The 13200-nt window shown below is 37.4% G+C and overlaps 1 protein-coding gene across 3 annotated transcripts; it reads left to right on the forward strand.

Annotated features, from left to right (window-relative positions):
- The first annotated feature begins 190 nt into the window (after positions 1–190).
- On the forward strand, positions 191–9829 carry rer1 (retention in endoplasmic reticulum sorting receptor 1). Of its 3 annotated transcripts, XM_088332114.1 has the most exons (8): positions 191–344; positions 1682–1763; positions 3867–3971; positions 4838–4934; positions 5061–5139; positions 7737–7872; positions 8045–8099; positions 9269–9829. In XM_088332114.1, exons 2-8 carry the CDS (start codon positions 1683–1685, stop codon positions 9277–9279), a joined length of 564 nt encoding a protein of 187 aa, XP_088188240.1. In that variant the 5' UTR covers positions 191–344; position 1682; the 3' UTR covers positions 9280–9829. The 3 variants fall into 3 exon arrangements, with proteins under 3 accessions (XP_088188240.1, XP_088188238.1, XP_088188239.1); XM_088332112.1 differs by having other exon boundaries at positions 192–344; positions 8045–9829; XM_088332113.1 differs by lacking the exon at positions 191–344 and adding an exon at positions 434–823 and having other exon boundaries at positions 8045–9829.
- Positions 9830–13200: the final 3371 nt, after the last annotated feature.

Consider the following 13200-nt stretch of genomic DNA (forward strand, 5'->3'; position numbering starts at 1 on the left):
AAACAGCCTTCAATCCTCGAATTCATAAATAACCCCCTCATTCATCCTTTTGATATCCTTAATCACCATCTGACCACCCCGCGACCCTACTGAGGATAAGCGGTGCAGCTAATAAGATGAGATGAGACCATCTGACCAGCAAGTTACAATACCATTCAAAAGCAAGTGAATCCGCTACACCAATTTCTACTTTTTCAGAACCAATCGTTTTTCTGGCTTCGATGTGTATGGTCTGTTGCAAAATTCCAGTCGTGCGGAAGTACTGACGTGTTCGCTTCAGTTTGGTTCCTGTGACTGACAACTAGCAGGGGTTGAGCCGGGTAGTGACACAGCGGCTATATCAGGTAAGAAAAATGTGATATTTGTTTGTTTCTGTGACTGGTTGTTAAAAAAATCACGGCCTATGAACTCAATAGCCTATAAAACAATATTATGTTACTCTTATCCATTCAAAAAATAGATATTTCTCTAATGTAAATAAATTGGCGGCTGTGGTTAGCTTAGTAGCTAACACGGTTAAAGCGTTCCGTTTCTCGGGAAGTGAGTTGTCCCGCATTGTGTTCTTTTCTGGGATTTGTAGTTCAAAATGTTCGTTGTGTACTTGTGTTGAAAATGGAGATGTGGTTTTTGGGAACTACATTTGTCGAAGGGTTGGTTTGTATATAGCACGTGGGAAATGTAGTTCTATAATATATTATATTCCTCCTACCCACTGTGTAAGAAACGCTTGAAAAACTACATCTCCCACGCATTTATTTAACCATTAAGGCCGAAGGTCAACCTGCATTTACGGCTAGTTAGCCGTTTCTCCGAGCAAGCTAATGTGAGTAATGCGACACTATCTTTTATACAATAAAGTTGTTTCTCTGTATTTTACTTTTTGAAGTATTAATCTGCTTCAACTGGGTGAAATGACTACTGATTATTTAGCTTCGGTCTATCCTTTTCACGCCTTCGTTTGCATATCGGAGAAAAAAAATCTTATTTCTGTCCAAAATTAATTTGCTAATGTTGCAATGTATGACAGCGTTGGATTTCATAACCTCAGGATAAACATTTTCTTTCGTCATAGTGGTATATAGCAGGATCATTTTAGATTGTGTAAAGTAAAATATCTGCAACTTCAGTGGAAATGTATAAATCTAAGCTTAAAACACACTTCTACTCTATAGTGTACGAATAACCTATATTTCTGATCTGTGCAGCCCTTTGAGACTCTTTGTGATTAAGGGCTATACAAATAAACTTGACTTAAAATTTATGCATGCTTGTTTGAGAAAGTAACTCATATGACGACTATTTATTTGGAAGTTGAAGTCCGTTTTCTGTTCAACATCCCTTGGAGTTAAGTCCTCGTTTTCGTGTTATACTTCATTTGATTTGTGGTTACTTTCCGATCTTTCCATGGATCTACCGAAGACATGAAATTACCATACTCCTCTTTAATTATCATAAAACGTGTTTATTATGATTGCTATCCCAAATCGTTTTTAATGGGCTCCTGGAGTTCATTATCTCAAAAAAAGAGGAAAAAACTTGGAGTATTGTACTAGGAATTGTACTTCGGTATTGGGACCTAACGGACCATCTTTTTTCAAACGCTACGCAAATAAAAATGTACTTCTTAATGATGGAAATTCAAACTTTGTACCTGTACAAAATGTGTACCTTTTACTTGTAGAATGTCAGAAGGGGACAGCGCTGGGGAGTCAATCCATGGGAAATCATCAATAGTCGCTACCTTTTTCACACGGGTCGGACAGGTGAGCATCGAACATAATCTTGACAGTTAAAATCTTTATGGTCAGTATGGAGGACCAGAAGTGCCTTTAAACATACATTCAATTTATTTTAAACGTTATTTAAAGGATTATTCAATTAATTACAATGGGCTTTTAAAATAAAAAGCCTTTAGCAATATATATGACAACGTACTTTGTTAAAAAAAAAGTTTTTTTTCTAAGGATCCATAGCAAATATGTAAAATTCATTTACGATAACATCTTAAATAATTTTGCTGAAAAATCTTGCTTTTTATTAATTGAATTGTGGTATTCTTGGTCCTCCATATTTCGGGGGTCACTGAGATTATTTAAAAATGTAGTTACTTTTTGGGTAGTAAGTCACCAAAAAGTCTGCAGTTCACTACATACCACAAAACTAGAAAAATAACCTCTTTGCTTCCCTCTGGCAGACGCAAGAAGTCCCTTAAAACAAACAAAAAACATGCTCAGTGAGTTTCCTATCAGAGCCATCACCACCCGAAACAATCACACAAAACAGAAAAAAATAACTTCCCTGTGAATGGGAAAGATATATTCACATTTTCTTCTTTGTTTTTTATAATTGCAGTTTTGCAGCTAAAATCCATTGCATTATTTTTATATTTACCGAGAAACTTGGCTTTTGTAAATATTGCCTGTCTGTCTTTTTATTTTTATTTTTTTATTTTAATGTTTTTTTTTTTCATGTGTTTGTCTTAAGAGGGCAATTTCTAATCTTGTTGTGAACAATGTACAATCGCGTACTTGTCGACCTGTACGTTTTTGCCGTACAAAGTACGTTTATTATGCATTTTAAGACGTGTACGACGTACAAGAAAATCTGTACGGAAAAACGCAAATTTGTCGATTCTGGGTTCCATCCAGTATACACAGAGTATCACGAAACGGCGTTTTTTTTGGTTGCAAACGAAGCGAGCGGTTTGATGCAACTGTGCGCATGCGTCTGCCGCTGTAGTGCCTAATTACGACTCCCCTGCAAATTCCTCCCCCCTCGCGTGAACGCGCATTCTGCTGCGCTTCCGACAATAGCGATCGTATTCTATATAATAAGCTTATTAAAACAATAAAGATATTGTCAGAAGCGCAGCAGAATGCGCGTTCACGCAGGGGGGGATTTGCAGGGGAGTCAAAATAAGGCACAAGGCTGCAAATGTTTGTATTTTCTGTCCCTGTTAAATAGTCTGCAATTGAAAATACAAGCATTAGTGTTTGATATTGTGGTTTGGATTATAAAATAGAAATGCCTACTAAATTTTTCCTCCAAAAAATATCTTTATTTACAAATTTTAATTGAAAGTGTTAGTAATGGATATTGTAGTTACGCTGATAACAATTGTTTCAGATTTTTTTTTTAATTTTGATTTTTGTTTTATTATTATGAACATGTATAGAATTATATAATGAAACACATGTACAATATAACATGAAATGAAATGTTCTGCATTTATATAGCGCTTTTCAAGTCAATGGAGGCTTCCCAAAGCGCTTTACAATTTGCTTCACATTTACCCATTCACGCACACTCACACACCAATAGCGGCCGTGCAGCCATGCAAGGCGCCAACCTGCTTATTGGGGGCATTAGAGGTTCAGTGTCTTACCCAAGGACACTTCGACATGTAACACGGAGGAGCCGGGATTAGAACCTGCAATCTCTTGATCCCAAGACGAGCGCTCTACCTCTTGAGCTAATAAACTTAATAAATAAACACGTTTGGAAAAAAATATGGTGTAAGATTTTTTTTTTTGTATTTTGTAAGGGAAAATACGTAATGGTTGATAGGTATGAAATCTGTTGTAATTCATAGCAAATACAGTTTGATTAAAAAAATGCTCAAAACTACCTCTTTATTTGTCAATTGGATGTAATTCATGATTTGGATTTTTTTTTCTACAATACAGACCATTGGCTTAGAATACAGGGCTAACTAATATGCTCACTGCAAGGTTAGGAACTTCTTAAAAATAAAATGATCGAATATCTTTTACGGACCTTGATGCATTGTGTCAATAGAGTTGCTGCCTCAAAGGTTGTGTCGTATCTGATTGTTACATGTACATGTTTTGTTACTTGTGAAACAGATCTATCAGTCATGGTTAGACAAATCAACGCCATATTCTGCAGTGAGATGGGCGTCCACACTTGTACTTACCGCACTCTACATGATCAGAGTGTACATATTGCAGGTACTATTTACTTTCTTGGGTTCTGTTTATAGAAAGCATTATACGCAAAGCACACTTAAAAAAAAGAGTACATCTATGTTTTTACTTTTGAACTAAACCCTACTGCTGCAATGCATTTCAGGTTATTCTCGGGGTACTGTATTCCCTATCTTGACACACTGGTATCATTCAATTATTTTGGTATTGTTACCTTTTATGTTCTCCTGTGTCTATTTTAGGGCTTGGTATGTATTGCACAAAGTGTCAGGTTTTTATCAGGCTGTATTTCATCAACAACTGCAACGCAATCAAAAGTAGCAATATCGCACCGGTCCTGATGTAAGCTGTAGTTCCTAGACCAAATAAAATAAAAAATACATATAGATTGCCCTGTTATTGTGCCGGGCCTTTATTGTATACAAATATTAAATATATATATATATATATATATATATATATATATATATATATATATATATGACTGATATAAACAAAATTAAAATGCAATAACTGAACATGAGATAAAATTGCTAATAAAATGTGTCTCATTGTTTTTGTAATCTTTGAGTATAAATTTGAAAACTGCCGTTTTAGTACTGTTTTAAAAATTACCAAGTAAGCACGGGTATTCTATAAAAACCCTACGGAAAACAAACTTCAAACAACAAGTTTTAGAGCTTTTGTGGCTATTATGAGTTATCCAAACTAACATAATCTCATTTTTATGGTAATGCTGCTGTTTTAGTTTCATTCAACATTCTGTTCCATGCAACTTTATCTTTACGCTCGACAACATCAATATTTCCCTCGCATGAAGTTTGGTTACTGAACTACTTGTTAAGAAGAACCGCTCATCTGATTTTTTTTTTTCCTGCACCATTTTTCAGGGTTGGTATATAGTTACATATGCCTTGGGAATCTACCATCTGAACCTGTTCATTGCTTTTTTATCACCAAAAGTGGATCCTTCACTGCTTGACGAAGGTAAGTTCACCCCATTTTTATGAAAAATATTTTTTATTTGTTTTGTTATTTGCTGGATGCTAGGTTGTTCTAACTTTTAGAGAACACCAAATAAACATCCTTATTTTGTATTTGCCTTGTTCACAGATGAGGGTCCTGCACTTCCTACCAAGCAAAATGAAGAGTTCCGTCCTTTCATTAGAAGGTTGCCTGAGTTCAAATTCTGGTGAGTAAGCTGATCGTACAGATACAACTTAGTAATCTTTGATTTTGAATTGAAAAAAAGTGTACCATACAGTTTTTTACTTTTTTTGCGGTGTTAAATGCATGTATTGGAGAGACACTGTGTGGATATCATTTTTCTTGTGTAGTGCGATTTATTTGCTATTTTGGGAGTGTGGAGGTACTCTTGCTTTTCTCTTTTTTTATCAGGTTGGTTTGTTTGTTTTATTGTCACCTAGAATGCTGTAATATTATTGGACAAACTGAAATTGTTTTGTGCTTGTATCCCTGGCGACCAACAATAATAGGAAGAATAAAAATAAAAAATAATTCGAACACATATTTATTTAAATACTTGTATGTTCTGAAATCTCTATTGATTTTTTTCAAAACATGTGGCTAACCTAGAGGAAGTTGACATTATTGTATGCCATCTTTTTGCCAAGAGTACTCGTTTTTTTCGCCCCTTTTTTTATCCGCTCGTGCAAAACATATCAGAATAAGTGTCTGAAATACATTACAAAAATATACATTTGCAAATACATATTATACATGGTTACACATATTTACAAAGACGGTACACCGAGAGAGTTTTCAAAGCTTTAATAATAATAATAATAATAATATAACGTGCTTCGTTTTGCTTTCGCTTTTAATATAGGTATACGAAGTGTTTTAGCCCCTTTTTTTTTTTTTTTTTTTTTTTTTTTTTTTTACACGTTCATGTTAGCGTAATCTTTCTTACGGAAGATTACGATAACGCGAACGTACGATTAGCCTGGGTTAGCTTTATGTCTTCGTTAAACATTCAAGGTAAACATTCAGGGTGTTGGAGCGGAGCCCAACATTCAGGGTGTTGGAACGGAGCCCCCTTTCCAATGAACCGCTCACCACTTGTTGTGGAGACCCGGGTGCTAAATGACTTGTAAACGACCTGATTTTTTTATTTTTACACGTTCATGTTAGCGTAATCTTTCGATTAGCCTGGGTTAGCTTTATGTTTACGTTAAACATTCAAGGTAAACATTCAGGGGGTTGGAACAGATTAAAGCGATTTACATTATTTTTAAAGGGAAAAATGTTTTCGGTGATCGAACAAATCGGTTTTCGAACAGGGTTCTGGAACGGATTATGGTCGAGAACTGCAATGGGAAATCCCCAGGCAGCAGACGTTTGCGCAAAGTAGCATCAAACCGCTCGCTTCGTTTTCAACGAAAAAAACAATACTGAGATAGAGGCTACCGCGGCGAACACGTTTGACTTGATTGATTTGCTGTTTCGTGATAGTCTGTGTATACCAGATGGTAACCATAATTGAAAATTTGCGTTTTTCCGTACAGATTTTCTTGTACGTCGTACACGTCTTAAAAATGCATAATAAACGTACTTTGTACAGCAAAAACATACAGGTTGACCGGTATGTGAATGTGAGCAACATGTAGAAAGGCCTGTAGACATCTATGACTTCGACTTTTTACCACAAGAATCAACCAGAATCAACCATTCTTCATCAACAATGAATTACAATTAAAAAAACAAGCTATATGGACAACTACCATACCATTCATCAATGAAATCCTATTGCAGAAAATATCAAAACTTGAAATCACAGCAGCAAGGCAGAAGACTACTTGAAAATATGTGCAACAGAAATAACCACTAAACAGCAGCACCCACACACGCATATTCGTTATCAGTAAATGGTTTTCCGTGCTTTCCTATGCAGTGAGCAATTTGATAACTTGTGTTTTTAGCAGTGAAAATGTGTTCAGGGTCCGTGTTTGTCTGCCGTACCTGGACACAGCGTGTTATAACGTCTCCGCCTTGTCAGACTCATGCTTGAATTAATGTTCATGTTTCGTCTCGTAATGACTTTTAGCACTTTACGTGCGAGGTACAACACTCTCGAGGCTTGATGCACAAATACGTTCATTAAAAAAAAAAAAAAAAAAAGCCCCAGTCATCCGTCCGCGCTGGGTGGATGATTCATTCATTTATCGCACGCCGGTGTTTCTGTGGATGGGTTAAAACACGGATCTCTCCTCTGCGAGGGGCTGCGCAGACACACGGCGCAATTGTGCGCCGTGTTGTTGAGGGGCTTCAGCAGAGCCCCTCAACAACACGACACGCAACTGAAAATGTCTAAAATTTAGGTAAAAATGTGCTTTTTTAAAAAATAATATTTTTATTGTTTTGCCGTGCGCTCGCGTGCCAGCAGTGGCACGCGTGTCATAGGTTGCCGACCCCTGGTGTGTACAATTTAGCACCAACTAGTGGAGCAAAAACACCTTCATTCATTTTAAAAATGAATATTGAAATTTGAATAATAAGCAAAAAGAAAGCAATAGGTATGTACTCGGGGACTGGACTCTCTGAATGGTTTTTTGTTTCACGTTGGTCTAGTTTCTTTAAATTAGAAGAATGAATTTCCCTGATATCCCGGACTGATTGACCTGCCTGGTGTTATTACATGTTGCCTCTTCCACCCACCTTATTGGACTTTTAACTATTCTGTTCCATTTTTTTTTCTTACAATATCGCATTCCCATTTTCGTATCAAAGCTCCAACTATTGTTTCAAAATGAACTTTTTCTTTCACAGGCATTCAGCAACAAAAGGCATTGTCATTGCCATGATTTGCACATTTTTTGAAGCCTTCAATGTGCCAGTTTTCTGGCCCATACTTGTTATGTACTTCATCATGCTTTTCTGCATCACCATGAAGAGGCAGATCAAGGTAGTGATACAGCCGCATTCTGACTAACACTGTGCTGGAAAGTAAAAATATGATTTATTTTTTTAAATAAATGAGAAGTGAATTGCTTGTTACTGTTTAAAAAAAACTGCAAGTAAATAAAACCTACACTAAATATGTAATTACTGACAGCCTGTCCCCCTTTCTTTTACAGCATATGATCAAGTACAGATACCTGCCATTCACTCATGGGAAGAGGACATACAAAGGCAAGGAAGACACAGGGAAACCTTTTGCTAGTTAAAACTCTCCCTTCCCATTGTCCTTTTTAGAAATATACCATTCACAGTCCATGAGGAGGCAGGGGCTTACACCCTTCTTTCTAAGGAGGACAAATACAGGACAAGAATTAAAAAAAAAAAGACAGTATGACAGCGTTGTAAGAACATTCTCACGGCACAGATCAAAGAAGTCTGGAAGTGTTGCCTTTGTTCGCTTCCATTGATAGGAGGGGATGGGGGGAGTTCTTGAAGGAGCCCAGATCCTTAAATTTGGATTCGGACAACATTTATTAGTAGTCAGTAAAACCTCGGTTCTGCTCTTTGCCTTTGAAAGCCCAATGATTAGTGCAAAGTCTAAAGTGTTTTTCCAATATTAGACACACCCAAAATCCCTCATTATTTTTCATTAACATAGTGCCAGAAAGTTGTTTGTTTCACGTAAAAGTGGTGCCGGTTAGTACACTATTGGATTTAGAAAAGAAAGAAGTGCCCCAAAACCTTTTTTTTTTAAATTGAATGTTTTCATCTCTTGCACTTGTGCTGAAATGTATCACCAAAAAATTGTACCAGAGCATAATTTGTGTTGATCACACCTCAATTTAATGTCCTTTTATAATATCAAATTGGACCAGCTCCACCCTTTCAACGTTGTTTAAAATATTTGAATTCCTTATTGGGCTTTAATTGACCCATTTTCAATTTTTTATTACAAATCACGTTATGTACTGATATGTTGAAAGCTTTCCCCACCCTGTATGTCACCACCACTATGTGTAAAACTGACACATTTACCCAATCAAAGACGATAACAACAGTAGCATTTTGTTTTCAATTGTTAGTTCAAGAATTAGCTGGCACACACTTTTCTGCAGGAGTGGCACCCAAACATGGTAAACAATGGGCTCCATTCTATAGAGTGGGATTGTTTTTTTTTCACAGTATTTAGGGATGGTTTCATCAACTTGGTTTAATGGGAGGTTCTGGATAGACTCGGACCTGTTTTCTTACTCCAAGGAAGTGTCTTGGAATGCTAGTGTTTGAAGCTCGGGTGCCATTATAAAGTCCATCGTAGAATAGCTCTTGTACTCATTGTAACCTGTTCATGCTTTATAAAAGTGACAGTCATTCCAAGCAAACTCTTCTTCTTTCTTTTTCAGAGGAAACATAAGAAAACACAGATTGAGGTCTTTTAATATGTCAATGGATGAAGTGGGTGGCGATGACTTTTTTCTTTTTTTGAATCCCTGACATTTTTTTGATATGCATATATATTTTTTGTTTTACAAAATCATGGTTAATTGTTCCCCTGTTAAACTATGGTCATTACTGTTGTAAGGGAGAAAAACAATATTTCCTGTAAAAAGTTTTTTTAAAAGGGGTTGTTGGAAAGATTTGTACATGAAATGAAATGAAAAATGAAATGAAAAATATATAAAAAAACATATATATATCTTTAAATATGATATTTGAGATTTTTTTTTTCCTCTTCAACTATGATAGATAAAAATCTGCAAGTGTCTATTGAATAAATTTCACGTGAAATTGTAAAAGCCGAACTGGTTAATCGGGTTCTTGAGTTGATCCATTCAAACTGTTTCTCATGACGTGCATGTTATTTTCTCGTGTAACTTCAAAATTTGGTTTTATTAACTTAAGTGCATTTTTTTCCACTTTTAATGCTATTAAAATGAAATGTTTCTTGAGACATTCGAAAGTTACTCACGTGTTTGCGTGTCTTATGTGCTCCTCATTTTCATCATTAATATCACATTTTAATTTACCAAAATGTTTATTAGTGTAATTGTCTTCTGCAGTTGCTTTTACATTGCCCTCTACTTTTATTTCTAGAGGGCTTTTAAAGAAATAATGCGACATTTTGGAAAATAAACTTTAGTTACAAGTCTAATAATACAGTACATCACAAAAGTGAGTTCGCCCCACGCATAGCAATATTTAATTGGACAACAATGAAAAATCATCACTTTGACACAGTCTGTGTAAAGCGTTTATAACAGTGTAAATTATTTTTTCCCCTCCAAAAACTCAACATATTGCCATTAGTAGCCAAACCCCTGGTAACAAAAGTAAATACACCCTTAAGTAAGTTTCTGAAGTTTAATATTTTTTGTGGCCACCCTGATATTGCTAAACCGCCTTAATTCTCCTGGCCATGGATTTCACCAGAGCTTCACAAATTGCCACTTGAATGCTCTTCCACGCCTCCATGACAACATGACTGAGCTGTGGGATAGTTAAGATCTTGTGCTTCTACACCTTCTGGTTGTACTCCTCACCTGGTTGCCGTCAAAGAAATGATCCTTGTCTCACCAGATCAGAGGTGTCAGAATCCAAACAGACGGTAGACACGTAACGTTTTCACACCAAGCTTTATATACGGAAGCAGGGCAGACATGCACGGGAACACAAGCGCCAGCGATTCGGCGATCGCGGGGCAGAGTCCGGTGCTGGAAAACAGGAAGCCAGGGTCGGACGAGCAGGATACCGGACAGGACAGACGGGATAGATACCGGATACACGAGCAAGATACAGGTGAGGACGGGACGGATACAGGATACACGAGCATGATACCCGACAGGACGGGATCGATACCGGATGCAGGATACAGGACGGGACAGACTGAATGGATACCGAAAGCAGGATACAGGACGGGACATGAGGGATCGATACCAGATACTGGACAGGACGAAACATGAGGGATCGATACAGGATATGGGACAGGCGAGATCGATACCGGATGCAGGATACATCAACAAGATACCGTACGGGACGGATACTGGATACACTAACAGGATACAGGACGGGACAGAGTCAAAATGCTTGCTTTGCAAGTGCAGAGGTTCGTTGACGGACTGACAAGGAGTGAATGAGAGCACTGAGATCAAATAGGAGGGAAGCCAATCAGGCAAAGAGCAGCAGCTGGCGCCAAACGAGCGGGCACAGGTGAGGGCATTGGGTAATCGTGACGAGGATATATTTTTAGCAAGCCTTTCAGCAAACTTTCAATCATTGTGTCAAAGTGATGTTACTTCAGTAATGTTGTATTAAAAATGATGAAATTTCTGCAGAAATGTAAGTGGTGTACTCACTTTTGTGACACTGTATATCTGACAAATTTAGCAGTTACAACTTGCAGTGTTTTGTTACTGTATATACAGTGTGGTCATGTTACTGAAAATGGTAAATGATAACAGTTACTTTGTTACTGTATATACAGTGTGGTCATGTTACTGAAAATGGTAAATGATAACAGTTACTTCGTTTAAAAAGTACTTCAGTTAACTCCACCCCAGATTACTGACACTCCATATCCATTGCGCTTCTGAGAGCTCAATTTCTGGGTAGTGTCCAAAACGTTTTTTTTTTTTCCTCCAGGCATGGTGTATTGCAAAAATATCTTTACAAATAAACAGACCAAAATTCAGCACACTTTTACCACAAATTCTTTGCTTACATTTGCCCCGTTAACTTTTGGTGCTTTTGTTCTTTCTATACAAGCAATCCCATGCACTGCCTACCATTCACTTCTTGTGACACAACCAAATATGCGTTCATAAACTGACCCCCTGATTTGAGTTTTTTATAGTTGTAAATTTCCCTTGGCTGCGATTATACAGAGTAGAGAGAATATCTTTTGGACCAGTGCCACCACATCTGTAGTTAAATATGGACTTGCCCCGCCCCCTTCAAATTGTGTTGCTGGAGAATCAAGGGTTGTACTGTATGTAAGAAGATTCAGGTCAAGTAATGTTTATTTGTATAGCCCTTAATCACATGGAGTCTCAATGGGCTGCACAGACCACAAATTATGGCAAACTACAGACTATTAATACACGATCCTCTGATCTAAAACCTCCATGAGGGCAAGGAAAAGTTCCAAAACCTCAACATGAGGAAAACAAGGAAACCTTGAGAAGGGACCGCACATGAGGTAATCGCCCTTTCAGGATGACCAGGCTGCAACGGACGTTGCAATAACAAATAATACACAGATCTTGTCAAGAGGAAATCTAGGTCATTCATAAGCTATAGAATAGAAGTGTGTTTTAAGCATAGATTTAAACTGTTCCATTGTGGTTGCAGATCAAATCTCAGGGGGCAGAGCATTCAACAACACCGGGGCCCGAATGTAGAAGGCTCTCGAACCTGCGGTTTTCCTCTTGGCTCTTGGGATCACTAATGACCAGCATTTTCAGAGCGAAGGCTCCGGACCGGAACATAGGGGGGAAATTAAATTACTCCCATCTAGTGAGCAACTCCATGGATGATTTTGTATAATACCAATAGAACCTTAAAATCACATCTTAAGCTAACGGAGCCTATTTAGGTTAGCTAAAATCGGGATAATGTGTTCAAACTTTCATGTCTTAGTTAAAAGCCTCGCTGCAGTATTTTGTACCAGCTGAAGGCTCTTGATTTTGGGCTTCGGGAGACCGGATAGTACTACATTACAGTAATCGAGACGGGAGGTAAAAAAAAAAAGCATGAATTATAATCTCCGCAATTCGAATAATCATATGTCACTTTACTCGTTACAGGGTTCCAGGAGCCCATTCCTTTGTAAGGTGTTAGTCGCAACAAGGATTATATATTTAAATGAAAACCGTTAGGGTAGACAATCTGTCACGCCGCGTGTTTAATTCAGAGTTTCCGACCAAGTATTTGGACAAAGAAACACGCTGAAGAGAAGTTCAGGTGATGACTTTTTATTACAAAGAACCAAAATACGAAATAAACAGAATATTCTTGACACATCAGGGCTAAGTCCCCCCAACCCCCTGGACAAGCAATGGGTCACCACAGTTTTTATTGGAAAGGGTTGTGGATTGAAAAAAGTAAAACTTTTGAAATATGCAAAAATGAAATTAAACTTTTCCAGGCAATCAGAGGAAGTCATATCTTCACAAACAAACTTCGTTAAGACTGGAACCAAGTGGATCTTGAAGGTTGTATGAAAATATTAGGCAGCCTTATCAGAGCACCACTTGGATGCATTTCTGGACTAGTTTATAGGCTGAGGACATCGTTGCTGTCATGCACTTTCCGGACAAATTTCAACATGTTACCTAGT

This window comes from Urocampus carinirostris, chromosome 3 (genome assembly GCF_059441175.1).
Source record: "Urocampus carinirostris isolate Australia breed hairy pipefish chromosome 3, RoL_Ucar_1.0, whole genome shotgun sequence".
Lineage (NCBI taxonomy): Eukaryota > Metazoa > Chordata > Actinopteri > Syngnathiformes > Syngnathidae > Urocampus > Urocampus carinirostris.